The sequence below is a fragment of the Dermacentor variabilis genome, chromosome 8 (assembly GCF_050947875.1).
Source record: "Dermacentor variabilis isolate Ectoservices chromosome 8, ASM5094787v1, whole genome shotgun sequence".
In the NCBI taxonomy this organism is placed as follows: domain Eukaryota; kingdom Metazoa; phylum Arthropoda; class Arachnida; order Ixodida; family Ixodidae; genus Dermacentor; species Dermacentor variabilis.
In genome coordinates, this window is record NC_134575.1 from 28,953,399 (window position 1) to 28,980,309 (window position 26,911).

The following is a 26,911-nucleotide window of genomic DNA, read 5'->3' on the forward strand; positions in this document are numbered from 1 at the left end:
TATATATATATATATATATATATATATATATATATATATATATATATATGAATAAAAATTCAGTTGCAAGTCAGTGCTCCCGTTGTGTTTTCATTGTCCTTCATACTTTGTGCACTGTTTCTAGTCGCAAAAATGCACTAACTCGGTCAGCTCTCAGTGTGGAACTTTAAAGTCGGATGTGAAAATGAGAATTTAATCAACATGCAAAATATATGTAGGACAATAGCAATTATTTTACTGTTTACAACATGCAGTTTGTACATGTCGGTACAAGAGTTGAGAGAGATAAATACAGAGTGTTACAGTGTGCAAGGTTGAACGGTCCGGTCTCTGCCATGAATACTGCAATACAATCATAGGTGTGCACAAGTCTTGCACTGCGAGCCGGAGGCTTGCTCCAGAGCTTTCTTATTCTATTAAGTGTCAGGTGCTTCCATTCATAACATCGTTGGTAAATTGCTTACTTGATTTCCCATGTAAGTGCCTGCATTTCATTCTGCTGTATTCATGTAATTATTTTCAGCACCTTTCTTTCAATTACTGTAAGCGCTACAATCATATTGTGTCAAGGTGTTTTCTAATGCGCCACGATTAAAGATTTTGACAAGTTTTGAACGCTGACGTAATGGCAAAGATATTCTCAGCCATAAAGTTTGCTCATTGAGACAGCAGGCAACTTGTCCCACAAAACATCAATCAATTCTATTTTTAGATAAAAACACATCAGTTTCTTACCTGCCAAGCTACATCTCTACACCAGTAGGTACCACATGGTCTTTCCTAAAAGAAGGTTGCAGAAGTATTTAAATACACCCTTTAAAATTCATAGTGAAATATTTTGCGCGCATAATCGACAAGGACACAGTGAAGGGGGACACACGAGCATACCAAGTGCTCGTGTGTCCTGTGCAGGGCCTTGGGTAATTGGTACATTAATTCCCTGGGAGAGGCCTCCGACCTGCGGTGAACATAGAACCAACGATGCTGACGGCGATTCATGAGAGGCCTTGTTTGCAAGGCACCACCGCGGTTGCTCTGTGGTCACAGCGTTCCATGAGGTCGCGGGTCTGATTCCCGCCTGGGGTGGTACTCTTCTTAGTCATGCACGTCACTCACGACCTAATTTGTGCACTCACTTGCGAGTTTGATTCCTGTATCTGCTTTGTTTTAACGGCAAAGGTGTTAGGATAAATTCCAAAACAGGTTTTTAACTTGACGGTGGATTGCATCGGCGTGGCCAGACCGCAGTCTGCAATGCGCGGTCTGCCTCAGAACCCCGAAACGGCTGTAATATACTATAAGGTGTTTGTGATGAACATGGTGTACTGACGTTAACTCACACTCGCCGACAACATCACTCTCATTCATATTCACGCACGCTGAAAATCACCATCATTGGCATTCATTTGTGTTCGCGTTATCCTGCACTCCAGCTCGTATTCATGTCCACTCAAAACTTGCCAGCACCCACTCCTGTGCACACTTTTGTCCAATGTCATGTGTACCCGTGAACGAGCACACCGACCTATGGTCCCTCGTAAGACTGAACGGATGACAAAGGCAGATTACTGCTGAACAGATTACGAAAATACACATGGTTTTTTGTTTGTTTCCCTATCACCACCGCTTTCGAACGCCGATCCAAATATTTCCCATCAATTTGAATATTAATAAACCAACTCAACCAATAAATCTTGATTGTAGACAGCCCCTTAATGAGTGATCTACAAACGTTCTAGCGTTGCCGTCACAATTCTTGCTCCTGAGGCTTTCCTGGTTCACGTGTCTGCACAACTTGCCAAGCCTCTTCGAAGCTGTAAAAACAAAGTAAAAAAGAAACATCAACGTCCTCCTTTGGTGCTGAATTTTTTTTGTCTTGTGTGATCTTGAGAATTCGTGTGTGTGTTTTTTTCTAGAAGCGGAACCTCTCCATAGATGGCACACCAAGTACGCAATGTTCTTTTATTGTCAGAGTTGCTTGTGGAAACACTGGAATCGCACTGAACACATAAAACAAGTGAACTCAGGAGTAGCAGGGGTTGCGCAGGCGTTGGTGCCCAAGTCATCTTGTGGGCGGAAGTCAAATTGTTATCACGTCTCATTTACTTCGGAGCCCTGTAATTGTCGCTGTCTGCGACGCAGGGGGCACAGATAACAGTGTCGCGTCGCGCTGTGACCGATTCAGAATGCCTATTAGTGTTCTCAGCTTCCTTCCTTCACCAGCTCGCCATAGTAAACATATGTGCTGCGGTGAGATCTGATGCATACATATCCGCATGTTCATAACCCTGCAGAGACTGCGTGAAGTACAGGCGGAAGGGCCGTACTACCTGGCTGGCTACACGTTCGGTGCCATGGTCGCCTTCGAAGTGGCCGTGCAGCTTCTGGCCTCCGGTGAGTTCGTGGGCTGCCTGACTTTCCTGGTCGGAGCACCTCGTTTTCTGGACATGCACTCTGCCCACCGGAGGTTGCGCTCCGCGGTCAGCAGAGAGGAGCAAGAGACGGACGTCTTCGTGGCGTTCATCGTCCAGTACCTTAACCCTGACGTTCCTCGGTTGAGCAAAAAGAAAGCCGCATGGTTTACTTCGCCTCCGCACACTTACGCATGAGCCACATCACACGTGACCCTTGTGTACGGAGTGGGAACTAATAAACGTCCAATAATTACGTCTAACGTACTTCGGATTACATCAAACGTCGAATAAACATCAAAACCGGCTATTTTTTGGTGTTTATGCATATGTGTATAATGGCCTTGAGAGTGTCGCGGAGCGGGTATGGATCGGTGAATTGCGGACGTGGTTGCCAGCGAGTCTCAGACCTTATCTTGTTTTTTTTTTGCACACGCTTTGTAACACTGACAGCTAAATGCTTAATTGAGAGACTCATTGGCTGGCTGGCTGCTTGTCTGGCTCACTGACTTGATTGAATAAGTGTATTGCTGATTGGTTGAGTGAGTGAGTGTTTGATAACTCCTACCGCGCGTCAAGTGCGCATGCTTTTTTCTTTTACAACGCGCCCTAATGCGCGCCGTGCGAGTGGCTCTTTCACAAAAACGGTAACGTCGCAATACGGATGTTAACTGCGCCGAACCTTCGCTATATGCGTCTGGTATATACTTCGCAACGCACGCGCGTTGGCGCAGAGGAGCATTTGGTTCAGAAGCGTTATATTTCGGGCGAGTTGGTTGTGCAAGGTTCCTTCAGGGAATTTTGCGCGCGCAAAGACAGGACGTCGAACATGTGTGTGTCCATTCTTCGTTGCACGTCCTGTCTTTGTGCGCGCTAAAGTCTCGAAAGAGCATCTGGTGCTGGGCCTCAGACTCGAGCTCGTCCCCGAATTCCTCTTTCGCGCGCAGGTGAGGAGCCGGCTGAGCGAGAATTCCAGCTACGAGACGAGGCGGGAACCAGCCATCGACATCCCCCTCGACGCCCGCCCCGACGCGCGACCCAGCCGCGAGGCCGTGGCCGCTGCCATGCGCCTCTTCTACGAGTTCCTCAGGGCGGGCGCCGCGTACCGGCCGCAAAGAAAGTACCGCGTCGACGTGCTGCTCCTCAAGCCGCGCCAGCTCCTCAAGACAACACCGCTCCTGCCGCACGACTACGGCATCCAGGAGGTATGCGCGTGCAAGGGAGCGATCTCGGTTGCATATTCTCGGATTGTAGCGCGAAGTGACACACACACACACACACACACACAGACTAGAAGAAGACAGGACGAGCGCTCATCCCGTCTTCTAGTCTCTGTGTGTGTGTGTGTGTCCCCCACCCCCCCACTTAACGCTACAATCCGAGAATATGTTACTATATCAACTCACCCAACTGTCTATCCTTTTGCATTATGTCCCGATTGCCTCGAGCATGTGTACATCAAAGGGACCTCAATTCAAAGCTCTTTCTCGATTAGGCCTAGCAGAGTTACGGAATGTGCTCCAACGTGGAGGAGAGCAGAAAAAAACGCCGATTCACAGTAGTTAAGCTTCGACTAAAAACGACACCGCGCTTCAGTAGTCAAGACCTCCGAGATCTGGTGTCACCCGTGATTTTCAGCCCGATCCTAGAGGCTATGTGGTAAGAGTTGTCGCTGATTCCTACGAGGGTGGGCTGCAGGATCTGTGCTGCTGAACTTCGGCGATTTGGAGTAGTTGCCCAGACCAACTGCTTACAAAAAAGGATTTTCAAGAATCGCGGAGTAGTGTCCTTAAAGAACAGTCGCCATTCCAGTCGATATGCTGCGCTGCCATTCATTGTTCTTTTTTTTTCGTGGCAATGGTAAGCAGTGTTTAGAGTAAGACAACAATAGAAAACATTGAGATAGGGAGAAAAATAATAAGGCAATTTTCTAGAATGATCGGAGGGGCGTTGCACTTTTCTTTCTTTTCTTTGGGGGGGGGGGGTGCTTTAGGGGAAGCTGTCTGAGAACGCTAAATTGTAAAAGAAGATATTCCGTGGATGCCATGCAAAAGTACGGGGGAGATAATTACGGCTATCTTAGACCGGCACAATGCACCCATCTAAAAGTTGACAAAGTTCTACTCGGCGTTCATGAAGCCTATAAAGGCTTAAGGAAAGTAATCAGAGGGTACACGCTAGCGCAGTATAAACCTAAAGAAAGGTTGTTTGGTATTTTGATGGCGCTCAGGTATGTATGAGAAACCGTACGTGTGACGGCGAACGAAAATAGGTGCATAGCGTGAGAATGGGGTGTAATGATGCGCTTGGTGATGCTAACAGCAAGCAGTTGGAATTCAAACGTATTCAAAGATATTGATGTTGGATATGAGCTTTATTCGTGTGCTGGAGTGTTGCGGAACATGACACCACCGCGTTCCACAGGGGACTTAACTCATAATCGTCATCATTATCATTATTAACTTTCTTGCATCAACATAGTGTGTTGAGGTGAGCAACTGTCCACGCTATATATGGGGGGGGGGGGCAATGGGCCTCTCGTATACCTACAGGAATAGTGAGATAAGTCGTGAGAGGAGCATGTGTCAACATACGCCGCAGCTTCTAAGGAATACTGAGTTCGCGCTGCTTTGGCTTGTCTACATCGCACCAGCAACCACGCCTTTCAACAAGGGACGGGATTTCAGGCTAATGTCATCGTCTGTATGCTGGATGACATAAAAATTGTAACAGCGCAAACACATGCAACCACAAAGTAACAAGGACGAACACAAGCGCTCAATTGTGTCTCGTCCTTGTTACTTTGTGGTTGCATGTGTTGGCGCTGTTACAATTTTTATGTCAAGTATGCACCAACTCGCCCAGAAAGAAGTTCTAATGTATGCTGGGTGGGGCGGTAATTTTGCAAATTGTGTAACGACTTCTGTCTTATTGTAAATAGAAATTTTGAACGTCGCCGCCCCCCACCCCCTTCCCCGGTGATTTCGGACTACTTTAGCCACTTGCAGAGGCATTTTCGACTCGGCAAACCTTTTCGCGCTTTTCTAACACTGATAACTGTTTAGGTTTTCTTCAGGGATGGTAATGACCGCCGGGGCGGCCGTACCCTTTGCAACGGATCGCCATTGTTTGTGCCCTCACTGATTAGACAAACACCTTTAAAACTAAAAAAACTAATAATACCGAGCAAAAACATTAAGCGAAGAAGGTAATGTTCATTTTAAGCCTGAAATGCTTTTAACTCCCATTGTGGGTGACCTTCAAGTGACCTTGAGCCAAAATGCCAGAGCCGTTGACCGGGCACGCAAACGTGAACAATCTGGCAAGTTGCGAGAAGAAAACGCGATCATCCGGGCAACCAGTAAAAAACTCAAGAAAATTTTGTCTCTGGCCCCCAAGCTTTTGTACAGGGCCACATTACATACGTTCGTTACTGTCCAAACAAGCTATAAAAAATATTGCTTCTGAATCGTTCCTGTGGCGTCGTCTGCTCGCGCATACGCGTGCTCGGCCAGCAGAGGTCAACTGGCGATTCGAAGTGCATGTCGCGATTATTATTATTATTGCGGAGAGTGACAACAACGGTACGAAAATATTGCTGCTTTTGAGAGTCGGTGATTCATTCCGAAGCGCCGTATGCTTTAGCTTTGAAGTGAACCACAAATGGCCTAGCGACGATATCGGCAGCGCCGAACGATCAGAGGCGGTGCCAGAGGGACCACTCCTCGGTCGCTTATTGGCCGCTTCGCCGTACGGCTGCCGCACAAACGGGTCCCGGGCCCGACCTCTCTACGGCAAGGAAATCTCGCCGTTCGCGAGCAAACCGCCGTCGCACGGGTACCCGCGAAGGGCAAATGGCGTGCGGCAAGTTTCCGTGCCGGTAACGTGGACGGGCCCTCACATTGAGAAAGGACAAGCGAACGAGAGACCACTCCGAGCTGCCGAACTATGCGACTACGCGAGGAGAGAAGCGGACAACACGAACGCCGCATATCCTGGTCCCTTTCGGAGTCGGCCGGCTAGTGTTACACTCAAACGTGTGAAGGCCCGTCCGCACGGCAACTCGCCGCACGCAGTTTGCCGTTCGCGGGCCGCCGTGTGGCGTTCGCGTTGTCCACGTCTCTCCTCTTGTGTCCGTGTCTGCACGCCTTACCGCTTCTTTGCATTAACAAAGGATTTCTGTATGCCTGTGGCTCGGTCATAGTGGAGGCTATGCTCGGTCGCTCGGCTCAGCAGGTTCCGTAATTGGCATTTCATCACTACTCATCATACGTCACGTTTTCTGCTAGTGTGCTATGACGTCAATATTTTCGTTCCTCCTCTGTGACGTAGTAACCGCCGCGCTAGCCATGAGTCTCGACTTCGAGAAGGAGTTTTTAATAACTCTTTGGAGCTGAATTAAAATTATTTTGTAATGTTTGCAGCGTCCAATACCTCGTTCAGGGTGACCTTGCATGAGGAAGCAGCCCACAACATGCTTTTTAAAGCCTCGAAATTTGGTGTCCCAACCCCTTTAGTAAGTAAAAAAAAATATCACACGAACTTTAGAACTATATCAGTTCGAAATGAGCAAAGCAGTGCATGCAGCTGATATGAAAAATGTAAAGGCCACGAAATGAACAAGATGAGGACGAATATGTTAATGAAACTTTGCTTTGTCATTCAAGATCCTTGTTTACATTCTTGTACATTTGCAACGGCCAGTGAAAAATCTCAATGACGCTGTCATTTGTTCCAATGTATTACGCAGGAGCAGCTATCAGCGGTCGTGTATCGTGAGTAATTGCACCGAAATTATAGTCGCAACAGAGAGCACGCATAAAAAGCATGTGTTCTGCAAAATATACGAGGCCGAGTCAAATGAAAGTGAGCCAATGCGAATATATTTACAAATGGGGTACTTTACTTAAAAGTAGTATCCATGAGTATTTAGACATTTGTCCCATTGACTAACGAGTCGCGTGATCCCTGTTTCATAAAGCTCCTTGGGTTGCCGTTTCAAAAAGACGGCAACTGACTCTTTCACGTCATCGCTCAACACGAATCTGGTTCCCTTGAGCTGTTTTTTTGGTTGCCCCAGAGTGTGGAAGTCGCATGGCGACAGGTCTGAGCTGTATGGCGGATGTTGCAGCGTTTCCGCTTGAACTTTGCCAGTTTTGTATTAAGCACATCAGCGACGTGGGGACGGGCATTTTCATGGAACAAGATGACCCCATTCGTCAATTTTCCACCTTGACTGCGACGCGCAGCCGGTCCGGCGTTTCACAATATCGAAAACAATTGATACCCTCTCTAGATTTAGCAAATTCTACCAGTAATGGCCCCTGAAGATCGAAAAAAAAGTCAGCAACACCTTGCCGTTGGAAATGACAGCCTTTGCTTTCTTTGGCAGTGGTGAATTCGAATGTTTCCACTGTAAATTCTGCCTTCGTGTTTCAGGCTCGTAGTAGTGGCATGATGGTTCGTCCCCGATCACAATTGCATACAAGAAATCGTCGTCCTCATTGTGGTACCGGATCGGATGAGTAAAGGCAGCGCCGAACTTCTCCGTCTTCTGGCGGTGGTTCAAAATTTTGGGCATCCATTGCGCACACAAGAGCCGACAACAGAGATGTTCATGAATTATGGCGTGACCCGAACCGTGACTGATGTTCGCACGCTCTGCCAGTTCATCGATGGTTATCCTCCGTTCTTCTCCAATCAGCTCATCAACCTTTGCAATTATGTTGGGGGTGATTGCATGGTGGCTTTGGCCGGGTATTGGATTCTATTTGCAACTTTCACGTCCTTCTTTGAATCATTTGCTCCAACGCTTCACAGTGGCCAGTGAAATACTATGTTCAATGTACACGGCAGCCATACGGCGACTAATTTCTTTTTCGGAAACAGCTTCAGCTGTCAAAAACCTCACGGCACCACGCTGCTCAACTTCTGGAGCGTCCATTACGTCGCGCAACCATGTTCAACTCAGTGTATGAGAGAGAGAGAGAGAGAGAGAGAGAGAGAGAGAGAGAGAGAGAGAGAAAACCTTTATTTTTACGCCAGCGTCCGGCGCTCAACCCTGGTCGGTCAGCTACCAGTCCTCACACGCAACACGTCTCTGACGTGCTGGATAAGCACCGGCAGGAAAATGTTAGTTGCATGGGGTGGTGGAGTGAGCCACTCCGTCCATGACCGTGGCTTGATGTTAGTGGGAATGTTAGAGAGGGCTGACTGCAGTTTCGGTTGAGTGTGAGGGCAATGTCATAGCCAGTGCTCTAGGGACGGATATTCCATGCAGTTCGGGCATTTCGGTGGCCCAGGTAGGCCTTGAATATAGTGACGGAAAAGAGGAGCCACTATTGAGTTTGTTTGAAGTCTTCGGAGAATAGCGCTGTCTTCTCGCGAGAGGTTAGCAGGGGAAGTAATAAAGGCGACGGCATTGGCGCGAAGTTGCTTTAAAAGTGATGTGCGCGCCTTGTGCAAAGTCTTTCTTTGTTCCCTTGGGCTGAATTCGGATGGCCATAGGCACGGGGGATCCGGAAAACTAACTACGCGGGTGAGCTCATGAGCCCGGGAGTCCCCCCCCCCCCCCATGCCTTGGTGCCCAGGTATCCACTGCAAGGTAACACAGAGCGAAGGGTGTGCGTCCAAGTGACATTGAAGTAGGCTGTGTATATGCTCAGGTAGCAAGTTGTCGCGAAACATGCGGCATGCATCTTGGCTATCGGTGCGAATTAAGTTGCGTTGGGTAGGATGATGAGGCCGGGTGACTGCTTCGAGAATAGCAAGAGCCTCTGCGTCGGATGGGTCGGGGACTCCTATGTGTGCGTTTACATGCTCGTAGTCAGGGCCGACTACTGCTGTTAGACATCTACCCTCCGAGTGACTAGCGTCCGTATAATAATGCGTAGTGTCTGGTAGTGGGTTTTCCCTATTTATTCGTTTGACTAACTGGGAGCAGCGAGCTTCGTGTTTGTGCGGCTGCATATATTGTGGTATGGGTAGGACCGTGAATCCGGGTAGTGAGTCCCATGGTGGTGAATACAACGGTGGAAAAGGCGGTAGGGCACCTGTCTGGTATCCTTGATGTTCGAGCAGTCTGCGCCCTTGTGGGGATGTTTGAAGCCTTTGAATTTGCGCTTGTCTGGAAATTGTAGTGCGTTCATCATGTGTGTTGAAAAGCCCAGTGGCGGCCACAAGGTCGTTTGCGGCGTATCGGGGTACTCCTAAAGCTAATCTCATATATTTGCGGAGCGCCGTTTCTAATTTGGAGTGCTGGGTCTTAGTGAGAGATTGATATGGAAGTTGGTAGAGCACACGGGAGTAGACAAGCGCTTCAATAATCCTTCGAAGTTCTTGCTCCTTTAGTCCTCTGTGTTTACGTGTTACTTTAGATAACATGTGGTATATCTGGTTTAGTTGTCGGATCGTTTTTTCCAACCATACTTCAGCTCTACCGTCATCCTGAAGGATGAAGCCCAGTATTTTGATGTTAGATCGGCGCGGTATTTCAGTGTGTTCGATATGAAGACTGATGCTTTGGCGCTGCTCTTCCGCGCGGCGGCCTATTTGATTAGTTACTACTATGTACTCAGATTTTGTTGGAGAACACTTAAGCCCAATACCGTTAACGTATTCGTGAATGGTATCTAAGCCTGACTGGATGGTGTGCTCCTGTTCACCTAGGCACCCCTTGCAACACCATGTAGTAATATCGCCTGCATAAATATTGTGTTCGAGTAGTGCGATGGAAGAGAGCCGGGCAGGCAGATCGAGCAAAGCAATATTGAAGAGAGTGGGTGATAGGATTGAGCCTTGAGGCACTCCTATACTCAGAGGGTATGGCGCTGACAGCTCTCCATTGATTTGAATTTGTATAGAGCGACCGGTAAAAAAATCTTTAATATAATTGTAGAGGCGGGTGCCGGTTCGTAAGGTCAAGAGGTTCTTGAGGATAGCGGAGTGTTTCACGTGGTCGAAAGCCTTGTGTATATCTACACCTGCGATTACTCTGGTTTGTACGAGACTGTGATTTTGATACACATCTTCCGAGATGCGAAGCATGGTATCCTGAGTGATACCATGTGATCTAAAGCCTGTCATTGTGTAAGGAAAAGCACTGCTGTTTTCTAAGTGCCAGTTGAGACGGTTAAGGGCCATGCGTTCCATCAGTTTGCTTACACACGACGTTAAAGATACAGGACGTAGGTTTGTGATACAGTTGGCCGGGTTGCTGGGTTTCGGGATTGGTATTATCATTGCCGTTTTCCATTCCTCTGGAAGGATTCCGGATTCCCGAATATTGTTGATGTATTCTAAAAGTTGTTCTAATTGAGAAGAGGGTAAGTTACGAAGTGTACTATAAGTAATCCCATCTTTGCCAGGCGTAGTGTTTCGTTTCAGCGAAGAGAGAGCTGTATGTAGCTCAGCTAAAGTAAACAGGCTGTTTATGCCTGTTGTACTCTCTTCGAGTGACTCAGTTGAGTAATCCGGAAGTTTCTCTGCATTTTGATCCAAGGAATAGAACGTCTGACGAATTTCATCAATTATTTCTTCGCGTGTCTGGCCAGAGCTCATCATTATCTTGTCCATGGCGTGTCGTGGTTTTCCTTGGCCCAAAAGTGATCTTAAGATATTCCACACTCTCGCAGTATGAAGGCGGCCGTTGAGCTTGTCACCTGTTTCTAACCAGTTCTCGGTGCACAGTTTTTGCGCGTATTCTTGTGCTTCTACTGTTATTTGCTCAATAAGTTTTCGAAGGCTATGATTCTGTTTATGTTTCTTCCAATTCTGCACTATCCTGTGTCTTTCATCCCATAAGTTAAGCAGATGAAAGTCTATGTGTGGGTTTTCAACAGTACGCGCAATCATTTTGGTGTACTTTTTCCTCGTCTCGCTAATATTCTTCACCCATGAATGTAGGTGCGGCTGTTCGTCGGCCCTATCTAGGTCTGATCGGAATCGGTGCCAGTCAGTAAGTTGTGTACTAGAAGCTGCGTTAGCAAAGCGAGCCTTAGAGCGAGGAATGCTTAGAGTAACCTCAATGATGTAATGGTCACTTCCAAGACTTTCGTGAAGATTCGCCCAACTTACATTCCCGATTCCGTGGTACCAGCTTAAGTCGGGGTTAGAGTCACGTTCGACACTGTTTCCTTGGCGCGTGGGCTCGGTTGTGTCATTAAGAGACGTAAACTCGTTATCTTGCATTTTTCTTTCGAGGCGCTGCCCTGCTGTATTTGTGCGCTGGTAGCCCCATGATATGTTATGTGTATTGAAATCCCCAGCTATAATGACGTCTTTGTCCTTATGTAGCTTTGTGTACGTGTCCAACCATTTCAGAGAAGGACAGTCGAGACTTGGGACCCAGTATGCATTGATAATTAGAACGTCACGGCTGCCGAAGCGGCATTGGACACTAACGTGCTCCTGAGTCGAATTGTTTATGGAATCAGTATCGATTTGTATAGCTGGAATATGTTTGGCCACGTATGTTACAGTGGTAATGGGAACGGTCACACCCTGTGGAGCTCTTTTGTCTCGTTTAGTAATATTTCCTTGGGTAAAGTGTTAATATCCCGGTAATGATTTAAGTCCGCAAGCTTCTTGAATTAAAATGATATCTGGTTTCTGCGCTTCTCGGCCGATAAATTTTTGTAAGAGAGCTTTCTTCATTCGAAGGCTCCTGCAATTCCATTGCCATATTACTAAAGGTCGATTAGGGCCTGCCATATTACAGATTTGCCGAGCCGGAGAGCTCATCGACCTTGGACTGCGTGGATGTCTGTGCACGCGCGAATATTTGCGCGTTGGCTACAAGCTGTTGAACGACGAAATCAGTGCGTGCAATTTCTTGCTTAAGATATTGCATTTCAGCTTGTATCGTGCGAATCACTGCAACCTCATTCGCGAGGCTGTCTACTTTAGCCGTTAAAACCTGGATCGCTCGTTCAAGGCGCTGCATGCTTGTTTGGTCCGGCATGTGCGATGGGGTTGTAGATGGTGTCATAGGGCGCTGAAGAGCTTGAGAGTACGAGTAATGAAGGAGTGGAGTCCGTAAAATAGAACGGGTTGACTGTGAAGTGTTAGGTGAGGATTGTGAGGGATTAGTAGGCAGGTTTGGACGGACTGGCTCACCGTCACCAGAGGTTGGCTGGCTCTTGTCATTTCTGGGACGTTCCGGCTCCGGAGTGGTAGATCGCTTGGCGGCCTTAGACGGCGGGCTTCCATTTGGAGATTTTTTGTGATGGTTTGGTTGGCACTGCGACTTCGGCTGCGGTTGCGGGCGCGACTGCGGTTGCGGCTGCGGCTGCGACTGCGACTCCGGCAGTGACTGAGACTCCGGCTGCGACTCGTCTGGCGAAGCACGGAAAACCGGTTGGAAGTAGCGATGGAGGTGTCTGGGGTCTTGTCACTTATAGTGACTCTTGTGCCCTGTTGACGGGGACGGTGTGTCCCCTGTGGCAATTCAGGGAAATCTGATGTATACTGGAAGGGCTTCGTGTTGCGTATCCGTCGGTGACGGTGCTTGGATGCCCGCGAACGCGCCGCGCGGTCCGCTTCTTTTCTTGCTGGGCAGTCTTTCGAAGTCGGCGAATGTTCACCGCCGCAATTATGGCAGTAGGGGAAGCACTCATGGGGGGGGGGCATGCTTTGCGCACTGGGAAATGTTCTACTGCATTGATGGCACATGCAATACGTCGAACGATTTGGGCATACGTCGGCGGCGTGACCGAGCGTGACGCAGTGCGAGCACAGCGAACTTCTGTGCCGAAATGGGTAGAGGAGCTGGACAACGCGATTAATAAGGGCAAATCTGGGTAAACGTGGGCCTTCCACCGTCACCATCACGGTGTTGGACGTGCCTATTCGGCGGATTGTCAGGAGTTTCACTTGTTCTACTTCCACAATACTTTGCAGCTCTCCGTCGGAGACCGAGCAGGGTATTCCATGTATGACGCCGCGTGCGTTCATAGGATCAGCGGCCACGTAGGTGTTTGTCTCGTAAGCTGCATCATTGATAGGGATGCTCTATAGTTCCGCGAGCTTGTCGGCAGCAGATCGACGATAGGTGTCAACGGCCACCAGGTTTTGTGTGGTGCGGATTTTGAAGTATGTGTCGCTGCGTTCCACTGTGTTGAGTCCTGCCGCCGAGCGGATAGCGTGGCAGAGGGTACCGACGTCGATTGCAGCAAGTTTCAGGCATGCCGTGAATTTAACAATCACAGTGGTGGCTTGTTGCTGGCCCGGCGTTGTATGTATAACGCGTGACGGAAGGCGGCGCGCTTGCTTCTCCCTTTTCTCCCTTGCGCAAACTAGACTAAGCCGCCATCGTCGGTTCACCCATTCCCACCCCCCCCCCCCCATGCTTTCACTCGCACATGCAGCATGCGGCGCACGCTCCCGATGTTATCGCCCTTGGACTTTATACAAACATGAGGGCGACGGCGACGGCAGGAATGCGCCTGGAGTGTCCATATAATTGCTATCGCAATAATATAGTAAGAGTATCCGGCAACTGAAGCCTCCCATGGCCCATTGCTTTCCGCAAAAGAAGTAACAAAATCAAACTTTTACCATGCGACAATTCGCTGTGCCGCAACAATGTTTTTCTTTCTTTTTCCTTTTGTGGGGCGCGGACACCCAAATGAAGGAACACAAAGGAAAGTATGTTGGCTACAATCGAATGCCTACGTTGGGTACCTAATGTGGCTACCAAGGGAATATCGAAGAAAACGCGAGACGCTTGGTCCACCGAAAACCATGCGCATACTGCTCGCTATCATCGCTCGCTATAGTCGCCATATAAGTTTTTCTGGAGAGGTTGCGCTCAAGCGAACGCGGTGCAATCCGTCGAGTCTCCCCACAGGGATGGCGGTGAGCGACCATTGTTTCTTTTTCTCGTCTGCTATCTAGAAAGCGTCCAAAGCTCTGCTAGGCGAAAATGCATTCGGCCAGAGAAAACCGAACGCGCACCGAAGTGCGCCGTGCAGTGGTTGGGGCAACACGAGAAAAATGCATGCGCTCTGGCTGGCTCTGGCAGCCTGTGAGTAGCGAGCACAAAAAAAATTGAAGAGCCTCAATGTGTCCTCGCGAATAAAAGTCAAAGTAGAAAAAAAATAAGAACGTAGTTACCTTGGCTGGCTTTAGTGTTTTGACATGGCACAGGTGGAAAAAAATGCTGGTATTTTTTTTATGCGACATGATGGCGCGAATGAACCACCACGAAGCTTCGTCTCATGGGACCTCGCTGCGTGCGTTGTCAAATTGTCTGATAGCTTGTTGATTTGGCTCTTCTCGTTGTATGTTCGAAGGTAAGACTTTGGAAAAGTCAATGCACCTTTGGCGTAAAATATCTATAGGAACATTACACCCAGAAATTTCCGTAATTGAAAATCTAAAGCACACGTTTGGAAATGTCAATGCACCTTTCGCATCAAAAGTTTATGAGAACTTTATACCCATAAAGTTTCAGAATTGACATCCACGCGCTCCGCAGATTCCGCGGCCTCCGCGAGATGCCGCGGCGAGCCCGTTCGCAATCAAAACGCCCTTGAAACTTTGTGCTCGGATGGGGCTGCTGGCGTTATGTGACTCCCGGTGCATGGGCATTGCCACGAAATGCAGCCGAAGTTCGCAGTTTTCGCGCTGAAATGTCTTTTCGAGCGTCAAAAAGCATTCTAGACACAATCCAGAATGATTTCCGGCGCCGGGGGTTGCTTTGGGCGGTGCACGGAGAGCACGAAAAAATTTCGGGGAGGGGGGGGCGGCTGAAGCCCCATAAGCCCCCACCCCCCTGGCTATGCCCCTGCGGGGAGGATATAGTGTTTGCGCACAGTGGAAGGCGGAACGCTGTCCTCGCTCCGCTGTAGACTCCATTGAGCGGAGCGTGAGGAGTGGTTGTGTAAATGAGGCCTAACGCGGCTGCATGGCGGGGAGGCTATCGGGGGCGAGGAGTTACGGAGTCGCCATCTCTCGGAACCGCCTCCCTTGCGTAGTATGAGGGATCACGTGGCGCGCTCCTCATAGGTTTCGCTCACGGCGCTCAATCAAAACACCACGCGGCAGCCCTCCTTGACATTTATGTAGGAGTTCTCAAAACGAAGCTAGTTTTTGACTCGATATAATAATCTTGGGCAAACTGAAAGCACACAATCGTTTACAGACGCTATCTCATAACCGAATAAGCACAGTAAACGCCACTGCGCGCGGTCGCCGCGATGGAGTCTCCCGAACCGCCTTCTTGCGTGAAAGGTAGGCAAACGCTGAGAGTAACCTATGTGAAATATGTTCTTATAGTGGGCTGTCTGTATAACCAAATGGGGCATAACGGAATGGAGCCTCAAACCAGTGATCGCACGGGTTCCCAGCGGCCGACTGCACGTCTGCATGCATGTCCGGGCACAATATTTTGCATTCGCTGTGAGTGCGTTTTCGCCCCGTGCCGTGAGCTTTATATGGCTATCAGAACTGTTCAAAAATAACTCATTATAGAGACTTGGACACGTATACAGCTACTGTGATGTGCCATTCCGACGATTTAATCTTTTTTCATATTCTAAATTCTCTGACGTTTGAATGTTATTTTTCAAGTTGCATCGCACTATATGTTTATCGGTCTTCTCAGCGTGCGATTTCCCTCTGCTTCTTTTTCGTAATCCAGTGCATTAATTGATAACACAAACATGACCATATGCCATGCCTTTCTTGAATGCCCTTCTTACCGCTCCCTTTCCATTTCAATTACTTTCCAGAATCTAGCACGAACAAGTTCATAGAATTAATAAAGCGTCATGACATTAGCCGGGCGCGGGCGAGCTTCTCAGTGCGCGTTTTCTACTGTTCTCCGAACATCGCGGTGTCCCGGCGCCGTAGCAGAAATCTTCCTCGCGTCTGTGCTTGCTGGAACACCCGAGTTGTAGCCGATGGCTGTCTGCTGGTCCTAAGTTTCCCTAGCCAAGTTTCACGCAGCTCCTTGTCCTGCTGCTACGTGTGAATAAGGCTGACACCGGGCTCCGTTACGTGCGTCCGACACTGCGGCACCGAGCCGTAGCCTACCATGCTGCACGCCTCCAAAGGCAGCCAATACCTATTATAGTACTTTAAAATGTTGTCAAGCCGACACCCAAGGCGGTAAAGCCTCGGCACTTATTCAGAACCGCTGCGTAGGTTGGACTTTAAAATTTCGTTTTCTGCTAGCTTCGGCGCTTCCGAAGCAGCCTCTGTGTCCACGTGATCCCTCATCCCACGTCACGCCAACGGCGGCACCAGCTTCTTCAGTGGTGGAGCTCGCCCCCAATAGTGTTTGCACATGCGCACAGCGGAAGGCGGAACGCTGTCCGGGCTCCGCTGTAGAGTCCATTGAGCGGAGCGTGAGGAGCGCACGCTCCATTCTGTTTCGTCGTTCTCACTGCAGTCAAATGCAATGCACATCTCTCGCGTCTCTGGGAACGTTGCCAAGCCCTCAACGCGCGGGACCTTACGCGCACCGTCGATAGCGTGACAGCACGGCCGTGCCGGCGGCACGAACACGCCTCGAGTGCCCATATCATACCGTCGACAAAAAAAAAATAGCATCGCGATGTGCACTTCTTCTGCATACGGGTACATATATAGCCATCAAAATAAAGGGAAAAAAGAATTGGTACATTATACAGCGCTCTCAAGTGCACGACTAATTTGTGAACCGGGCTATCGCCGAGCTCGCCTAAATCAATGTAACGCTCACGAGAGATGCACAAACTAATGCATCAGAGTTGTTCGTTTGAAGGCAAATCTTGGCCAAGCAGAACTTGGCTGAGATTTTCACAACAGCGTATGCTACCCGCGCACTGGGTTATTTCACCAAGCCCGTGGGGTGGTTCAGGGCCCCTTCAAGGTCCCTCTATAATCTTTAGGCCGGCGCTGGGTGCACGCATGTGGCAGCAGACGACCCCATGTGGAGTCCACTGCTGTCACGCATTATGACGCCGCACAAAAGAACATTTAATAGAAAGTACGCAAAATGCTAGTATTATCGTTTTGTTGTTTAATATGTTACGCCTAAATAGATAAAGCATTTGTTTGATGCTGTGTTTTAAAATCGAAAATGACCGCCGGCGCCTACACACGTCGCGCGTGCACGCAGTGAGAGGATCGCTGTGGTTCCTTGTGGCTGTGTGGTGTGTACTTTAGTACTGGAGCATTGTGTAATGTCTGCGAGTACGAATAACGTTGCCGTTACGAAGTTAAATAAGCTTCGAACGAACTGTAGTGCACCCACGAAGCAGCATCCCATGTCGCCTGATTTGGACTGCCTCTTTCGAAGAGCCGTGGTAACACAGCGCCAACTGCATATGGTGCCGACGCGGATAATGTAAGTTGCAGGTTGTGTCATATGTAGTGCTTCTTTTCATCGTGTTTGCGCCTTCTGGTAAAGCTGGATGCCCGTTTGGCCTTAGGCACCACGTCGAGACACTGCTTACGAGCTCGAAAAGACAGAAGTGATGTGCGCCGGCATTGACAATCGATTTCCAAATCACTTTGCAAAGTAAGGGCGCCTTTTGTCGATGAACAAAGTGCGTTCACTCGTTTCGCGTCGCCTTACGTACGCAGAAACCTAGTAACGAAATCATGGACGCGAAACGTGAATCTAACAGAAAGGCATGATCCCGCCTGAAGGCAATGTCAGCAAGCGTCCGTGACGAATCTTAAGTGACTCGCACGAGGCTAGGCGATGAACAGTGTGTGGAGTGCCGCTGCTTCAGTCTGGCTAGTGCCCATCCCGCTTTCATCAACCAGTTGAAATGCCCAGTGTATTGGTTGCTATAGATTGTGGTGCAGTCAGGCAGCCATTCCATAGCAGCGATGAAAATTACCTGTGCAAGTAATAGCAATGTGATGGGTTTTTGTGGCGATTGTCATTATGTAGCACATGTATGGGAATGCAACCATTTCCACTCTGTGCACGTCTTTAGAGTAATGGTTGATTTTGTGACAATATGATATAGCACCTGGATCTTCACCTGTACCTTTGTGTGCTTCATTTTTGCCGACTGTCTTTGCTCTACAAAGAAGGCCAAGTTTCTCTGAGTTTCACTGACTAAGGGAACAGGCTTGTGCGACTTAGCTGGACTTGAACAATCAACAGGGGTCAAACACATGTGGTAGAGCTTTACTGGTACAATTTTCAATTGGAGGCCATTGTGCATGCCCCATAGGAACTCATTTCCTATGGCAAATACTAACGTAGTGGCGTTTTTTTTAGGTTGTATTTCTTATTAATATTGTTAAAATATAGATGTATGTCTGCAAATTTAAGAAATGTGGAGTCTCTGACGTAATTCCTAATTCATTTTGATACATTATATTATTCCCATTGGACTCCTCATTATTGCTGTTATTTCTCAGCATTCTCTAACAGGTATTGTTCCTTCATCTTTGAAAGAAACGAAAGTCCTCCCTCTTTTTAAATCTGGTGACTAAGGCATTTGTAGCAATTAATAGATTGATCTTCTTTGCCCCTTATTCAAGCAAAATGTTATTTTGTATGGTTTGTAAGCATATAGTGGAATTCATTGAATCACATAATGCCCACCTACATTTAACATGGCTTTCTGCATGGATTTAGTAGCATGTCGCAGTTGATGGAATTCACTCACGACGTCCCTCATGCTTGTGTTTTCTAGCATTTCTTGCAATGTCAGTCGCGGTTAATAGCAGCTGCACTTCATTTGCTTGCTTTTTTCACATTACCTGGTGTGTTTGCATCGTTCTCTTATATATATGTATATATATATATATATATATATATATATATATATATATATATATATATATATATATACGAGAAGAAAGGGGGTTAACCGAGGGGCCCGATTTTTATTAGTCATATCATAACAAGCCAACCAACACTGACACCAAGGACAACATAGGGAAAATTACTTGTGCCTAATGAATGAAATAAAGAAACGATAAATTAATGGAAATTAAAGTGGATGAAAAAACAACTTGCCGCAGGTGGGAACCGAACCCACAACCTTCGAAGGTTGTGGGTTCGGTTCCCACCTGCGGCAAGTTGTTTTTTCATCCACTTTAATTTCCATTAATTTATCGTTTCTTTATTTCATTCATTAGGCACAAGTAATTTTCCCTATGTTGTCCTTGGTGTCAGTGTTGGTTGGCTTGTTATGATATGACTATATATATATATATATATATATGAATAAAAATTCAGTTGCAAGTCAGTGCTCCCGTTGTGTTTTCATTGTCCTTCATACTTTGTGCACTGTTTCTAGTCGCAAAAATGCACTAACTCGGTCAGCTCTCAGTGTGGAATTTTAAAGTCGGATGTGAAAATGAGAATTTAATCAACATGCAAAATATATGTAGGACAATAGCAATTATTTTACTGTTTACAACATGCAGTTTGTACATGTTGGTACAAGAGTTGAAAGAGATAAATACAGAGTGTTACAGTGTGCAAGGTTGAACGGTCCGGTCTCTGCCATGAAAACTGCAATACAATCATAGGTGTGCACAAGTCTTGCACTGCGAGCCGGAGGCTTGCTCCAGGGCTTTCTTATTCTATTAAGTGTCAGGTGCTTCCATTCATAACATCGTTGGTAAATTGCTTACTTGATTTCCCATGTAAGTGCCTGCATTTCATTCTGCTGTATTCGTGTAATTATTTTCAGCACCTTTCTTTCAAATACTGTAAGCGCTACAATCATATTGTGTCAAGGTGTTTTCTAATGCGCCACGATTAAAGATTTTGACAAGTTTTGAACGCTGACGTAATGGCAAAGATATTCTCAGCCATCAAGTTTGCTCATTGAGACAGCAGGCAACTTGCCCCACAAAACATCAATCAATTCTATTTTTAGATAAAAACACATCAGTTTCTTACCTGCCAAGCTACATCTCTACACCAGTAGGTACCACATGGTCTTTCCTAAAAGAAGGTTGCAGAAGTATTTAAATACACCCTTTAAAATTCATAGTGAAATATTTTGCGCGCATAATCGACAAGGACACAGTGAAGGGGGACACACGAGCATACCAAGTGCTCGTGTGTCCTGTGCAGGGCCTTGGGTAATTGGTACATTAATTCCCTGGGAGAGGCCTCCGACCTGCGGTGAACATAGAACCAACGATGCTGACGGCGATTCATGAGAGGCCTTGTTTGCAAGGCACCACCGCGGTTGCTCTGTGGTCACAGCGTTCCATGAGGTCGCGGGTCTGATTCCCGCCTGGGGTGGTACTCTTCTTAGTCATGCACGTCACTCACGACCTAATTTGTGCACTCACTTGCGAGTTTGATTCCTGTATCTGCTTTGTTTTAACGGCAAAGGTGTTAGGATAAATTCCAAAACAGGTTTTTAACTTGACGGTGGATTGCATCGGCGTGGCCAGACCGCAGTCTGCAATGCGCGGTCTGCGTCAGAACCCCGAAACGGCTGTAATATACTATAAGGTGTTTGTGATGAACATGGTGTACTGACGTTAACTCACACTCGCCGACAACATCACTCTCATTCATATTCACGCACGCTGAAAATCACCGTCATTGGCATTCATTTGTGTTCGCGTTATCCTGCACTCCAGCTCGTATTCATGTCCACTCAAAACTTGCCAGCACCCACTCCTGTGCACACTTTTGTCCAATGTCATGTGTACCCGTGAACGAGCACACCGACCTATGGTCCCTCGTAAGACTGAACGGATGACAAAGGCAGATTACTGCTGAACAGATTACGAAAATACACATGGTTTTTTGTTTGTTTCCCTATCACCACCGCTTTCGAACGCCGATCCAAATATTTCCCATCAATTTGAATATTAATAAACCAACTCAACCAATAAATCTTGATTGTAGACAGCCCCTTAATGAGTGATCTACAAACGTTCTAGCGTTGCCGTCACAATTCTTGCTCCTGAGGCTTTCCTGGTTCACGTGTCTGCACAACTTGCCAAGCCTCTTCGAAGCTGTAAAAACAAAGTAAAAAAGAAACATCAACGTCCTCCTTTGGTGCTGATTTTTTTTTGTCTTGTGTGATCTTGAGAATTCGTGTGTGTGTTTTTTTCTAGAAGCGGAACCTCTCCATAGATGGCACACCAAGTACGCAATGTTCTTTTATTGTCAGAGTTGCTTGTGGAAACACTGGAATCGCACTGAACACATAAAACAAGTGAACTCAGGAGTAGCAGGGGTTGCGCAGGCGTTGGTGCCCAAGTCATCTTGTGGGCGGAAGTGAAATTGTTATCACGTCTCATTTACTTCGGAGCCCTGTAGTTGTCGCTGTCTGCGACGCAGGGGGCACAGATAACAGTGTCGCGTCGCGCTGTGACCGATTCAGAATGCCTATTAGTGTTCTCAGCTTCCTTCCTTCACCAGCTCGCCATAGTAAACATATGTGCTGCGGTGAGATCTGATGCATACATATCCGCATGTTCATAACCCTGCAGAGACTGCGTGAAGTACAGGCGGAAGGGCCGTACTACCTGGCTGGCTACACGTTCGGTGCCATGGTCGCCTTCGAAGTGGCCGTGCAGCTTCTGGCCTCCGGTGAGTCCGTGGGCTGCCTGACTTTCCTGGTCGGAGCACCTCGTTTTCTGGACATGCACTCTGCCCACCGGAGGTTGCGCTCCGCGGTCAGCAGAGAGGAGCAAGAGACGGACGTCTTCGTGGCGTTCATCGTCCAGTACCTTAACCCTGACGTTCCTCGGTTGAGCAAAAAGAAAGCCGCATGGTTTACTCCCGTCACATGGTTTACTCCGCCTCCGCACACTTACGCATGAGCCACATCACACGTGACCCTTGTGTACGGAGTGGGAACTAATAAACGTCCAATAATTACGTCTAACGTACTTCGGATTACATCAAACGTCGAATAAACATCAAAACCGGCTATTTTTTGGTGTTTATGCATATGTGTATAATGGCCTTGAGAGTGTCGCGGAGCGGGTATGGATCGGTGAATTGCGGACGTGGTTGCCAGCGAGTCTCAGACCTTATCTTGTTTTTTTTTTGCACACGCTTTGTAACACTGACAGCTAAATGCTTAATTGAGAGACTCATTGGCTGGCTGGCTGCTTGTCTGGCTCACTGACTTGATTGAATAAGTGTATTGCTAATTGGTTGAGTGAGTGAGTGTTTGATAACTCCTACCGCGCGTCAAGTGCGCATGCTTTTTTCTTTTACAACGCGCCCTAATGCGCGCCATGCGAGTGGCTCTTTCACAAAAACGGTAACGTCGCAATACGGATGTTACCTGCGCCGAACCTTCGCTATATGCGTCTGCTATATACTTCGCAACGCACGCGCGTTGGCGCAGAGGAGCATTTGGTTCAGAAGCGTTATGTTTCGGGCGAGTTGGTTGTGCAAGGTTCCTTCAGGGAATTTTGCGCGCGCAAAGACAGGACGTCGAACATGTGTGTGTCCATTCTTCGTTGCACGTCCTGTCTTTGTGCGCGCTAAAGTCTCGAAAGAGCATCTGGTGCTGGGCCTCAGACTCGAGCTCGTCCCCGAATTCCTCTTTCGCGCGCAGGTGAGGAGCCGGCTGAGCGAGAATTCCAGCTACGAGACGAGGCGGGAACCAGCCATCGACATCCCCCTCGACGCCCGCCCCGACGCGCGACCCAGCCGCGAGGCCGTGGCCGCTGCCATGCGCCTCTTCTACGAGTTCCTCAGGGCGGGCGCCGCGTACCGGCCGCAAAGAAAGTACCGCGTCGACGTGCTGCTCCTCAAGCCGCGCCAGCTCCTCAAGACAACACCGCTCCTGCCGCACGACTACGGCATCCAGGAGGTATGCGCGTGCAAGGGAGCGATCTCGGTTGCATATTCTCGGATTGTAGCGCGAAGTGACACACACACACACACACACACAGACTAGAAGAAGACAGGACGAGCGCTCATCCCGTCTTCTAGTCTCTGTGTGTGTGTGTGTGTCCCCCACCCCCCCACTTAACGCTACAATCCGAGAATATGTTACTATATCAACTCACCCAACTGTCTATCCTTTTGCATTATGTCCCGATTGCCTCGAGCATGTGTACATCAAAGGGACCTCAATTCAAAGCTCTTTCTCGATTAGGCCTAGCAGAGTTACGGAATGTGCTCCAACGTGGAGGAGAGCAGAAAAAAACGCCGATTCACAGTAGTTAAGCTTCGACTAAAAACGACACCGCGCTTCAGTAGTCAAGACCTCCGAGATCTGGTGTCACCCGTGATTTTCAGCCCGATCCTAGAGGCTATGTGGTAAGAGTTGTCGCTGATTCCTACGAGGGTGGGCTGCTGGATCTGTGCTGCTGAACTTCGGCGTTTTGGAGTAGTTGCCCAGACCAACTGCTTACAAAAAAGGATTTTCAAGAATCGCGGAGTAGTGTCCTTAAAGAACAGTCGCCATTCCAGTCGATATGCTGCGCTCCCATTCATTGTTCTTTTTTTTTCGTGGCAATGGTAAGCAGTGTTTAGAGTAAGACAACAATAGAAAACATTGAGATAGGGAGAAAAATAATAAGGCAATTTTCTAGAATGATCGGAGGGGCGTTGCACTTTTCTTTCTTTTCTTTGGGGGGGGGGTGCTTTAGGGGAAGCTGTCTGAGAACGCTAAATTGTAAAAGAAGATATTCCGTGGATGCCATGCAAAAGTACGGGGGAGATAATTACGGCTATCTTAGACCGGCACAATGCACCCATCTAAAAGTTGACAAAGTTCTACTCGGCGTTCATGAAGCCTATAAAGGCTTAAGGACAGTAATCAGAGGGTACACGCTAGCGCAGTATAAACCTAAACAAAGGTTGTTTGGTATATTGATGGCGCTCAGGTATGTATGAGAAACCGTACGTGTGACGGCGAACGAAAATAGGTGCATAGCGTGAGAATGGGGTGTAATGATGCGCTTGGTGATGCTAACAGCAAGCAGTTGGAATTCAAACGTATTCAAAGATATTGATGTTGGATATGAGCTTTATTCGTGTGCTGGAGTGTTGCGGAACATGACACCACCGCGTTCCACAGGGGACTTAACTCATAATCGTCATCATTATCATTATTAACTTTCTTGCATCAACATAGTGTGTTGAGGTGAGCAACTGTCCACGCTATATATGGGGGGGGGGGGCAATGGGCCTCTCGTATACCTACAGGAATAGTGAGATAAGTCGTGAGAGGAGCATGTGTCAACATACGCCGCAGCTTCTAAGGAATACTGAGTTCGCGCTGCTTTGGCTTGTCTACATCGCACCAGCAACCACGCCTTTCAAGAAGGGACGGGATTTCAGGCTAATGTCATCGTCTGTATGCTGGATGACATAAAAATTGTAACAGCGCAAACACATGCAACCACAAAGTAACAAGGACGAACACAAGCGCTCAATTGTGTCTCGTCCTTGTTACTTTGTGGTTGCATGTGTTGGCGCTGTTACAATTTTTATGTCAAGTATGCACCAACTCGCCCAGAAAGAAGTTCTAATGTATGCTGGGTGGGGCGGTAATTTTACAAATTGTGTAACGACTTCTGTCTTATTGCAAATAGAAATTTTGAACGTCGCCCCCCCCCCACCCCCTTCCCCGGTGATTTCGGACTACTTTAGCCACTTGCAGAGGCATTTTCGACTCGGCAAACCTTTTCGCGCTTTTCTAACACTGATAACTGTTTAGGTTTTCTTCAGCGATGGTAATGACCGCCGGGGCGGCCGTACCCTTTGCAACGAATCGCCATTGTTTGTGCCCTCACTGATTAGACAAACACCTTTAAAACTAAAAAAACTAATAATACCGAGCAAAAACATTAAGCGAAGAAGGCAATGTTCATTTTAAGCCTGAAATGCTTTTAACTCCCATTGTGGGTGACCTTCAAGTGACCTTGAGCCAAAATGCCAGAGCCGTTGACCGGGCACGCAAACGTGAACAATCTGGCAAGTTGCGAGAAGAAAACGCGATCATCCGGGCAACCAGTAAAAAACTCAAGAAAATTCGGTCTCTGGCCCCCAAACTTTTGTACAGGGCCACATTACATACGTTAGTTACTGTCCAAACAAGCTATAAAAAATATTGCTTCTGAATCGTTCCTGTGGCGTCTTCTGCTCGCGCATACGCGTGCTCGGCCAGCAGAGGTCAACAACTGGCGATTCGAAGTGCATGTCGCGATTATTATTATTATTGCGGAGAGTGACAACAACGGTACGAAAATATTGCTGCTTTTCAGAGTCGGTGGTTCATTCCGAAGCGTCGTATGCTTTAGCTTTGAAGTGAACCAGAAATGGCCTAGCGACGATATCGGCAGCGCCGAACGATCAGAGGCGGTGCCAGAGGGACCACTCCTCGGTCGCTTATTGGCCGCTTCGCCGTACGGCTGCCGCACAAACGGGTCCCGGGCCCGACCTCTCTACGGCAAGGAAATCTCGCCGTTCGCGAGCAAACCGCCGTCGCACGGGTACCCGCGAAGGGCAAATGGCGTGCGGCAAGTTTCCGTGCCGGTAACGTGGACGGGCCCTCACATTGAGAAAGGACAAGCGAACGAGAGACCACTCCGAGCTGCCGAACTATGCGACTACGCGAGGAGAGAAGCGGACAACACGAACGCCGCATATCCTGGTCCCTTTCGGAGTCGGCCGGCTAGTGTTACACTCAAACGTGTGAAGGCCCGTCCGCACGGCAACTCGCCGCACGCAGTTTGCCGTTCGCGGGCCGCCGTGTGGCGTTCGCGTTGTCCACGTCTCTCCTCTTGTGTCCGTGTCTGCACGCCTTACCGCTTCTTTGCATTAACAAAGGATTTCTGTATGCCTGTGGCTCGGTCATAGTGGAGGCTATGCTCGGTCGCTCGGCTCAGCAGGTTCCGTAATTGGCATTTCATCACTACTCATCATACGTCACGTTTTCTGCTAGTGTGCTATGACGTCAATATTTTCGTTCCTCCTCTGTGACGTAGTAACCGCCGCGCTAGCCATGGGTCTCGACTTCGAGAAGGAGTTTTTAATGACTCTATGGAGCTGAATTAAAATTATTTTGTAATGTTTGCAGCGTCCAATACCTCGTTCAGGGTGACCTTGCATAAGGAAGCAGCCCACAACATGCTTTTTATAGCCTCGAAATTTGGTGTCCCAACCCCTTTAGTAAGTAAAAAAATTTATCACACGAACTTTAGAACTATATCAGTTCGAAATCAGCAAAGCAGTGCATGCAGCTGATATGAAAAATGTAAAGGCCACGAAATGAACAAGATGAGGACGAATATGTTAATGAAACTTTGCTTTGTCATTCAAGATCCTTGTTTACATTCTTGTACATTTGCAACGGCCAGTGAAAAATCTCAATTACGCTGTCATTTGTTCCAATGTATTACGCAGGAGCAGCTATCAGCGGTCGTGTATCGTGAGTAATTGCACCGAAATTATAGTCGCAACCGAGAGCACGCATAAAAAGCATGAGTTCTGCAAAATATACGAGGCCGAGTCAAATGAAAGTGAGCCAATGCGAATATATTTACAAATGGGGTACTTTACTTAAAAGTAGTATCCATGAGTATTTAGACATTTG

At 47.9% G+C, this 26,911-nt stretch overlaps 1 protein-coding gene and 1 pseudogene across 1 annotated transcript in view; both read left to right on the forward strand.

Annotated features, from left to right (window-relative positions):
- The window catches only part of LOC142591344 (uncharacterized), a 44,415-nt gene extending 42,040 nt beyond the window's left edge, over nucleotides 1-2,375 (forward strand). The window contains exon 6 of the mRNA XM_075703669.1: nucleotides 2,295-2,375. Within this exon, the coding sequence (XP_075559784.1) occupies nucleotides 2,295-2,305 (11 nt within the window). The 3' untranslated portion in view covers nucleotides 2,306-2,375. The remainder of the gene's footprint in view (nucleotides 1-2,294) is intronic.
- LOC142591345 (uncharacterized) overlaps nucleotides 2,355-26,911 on the forward strand; it is a 131,028-nt pseudogene continuing 106,471 nt past the window's right edge.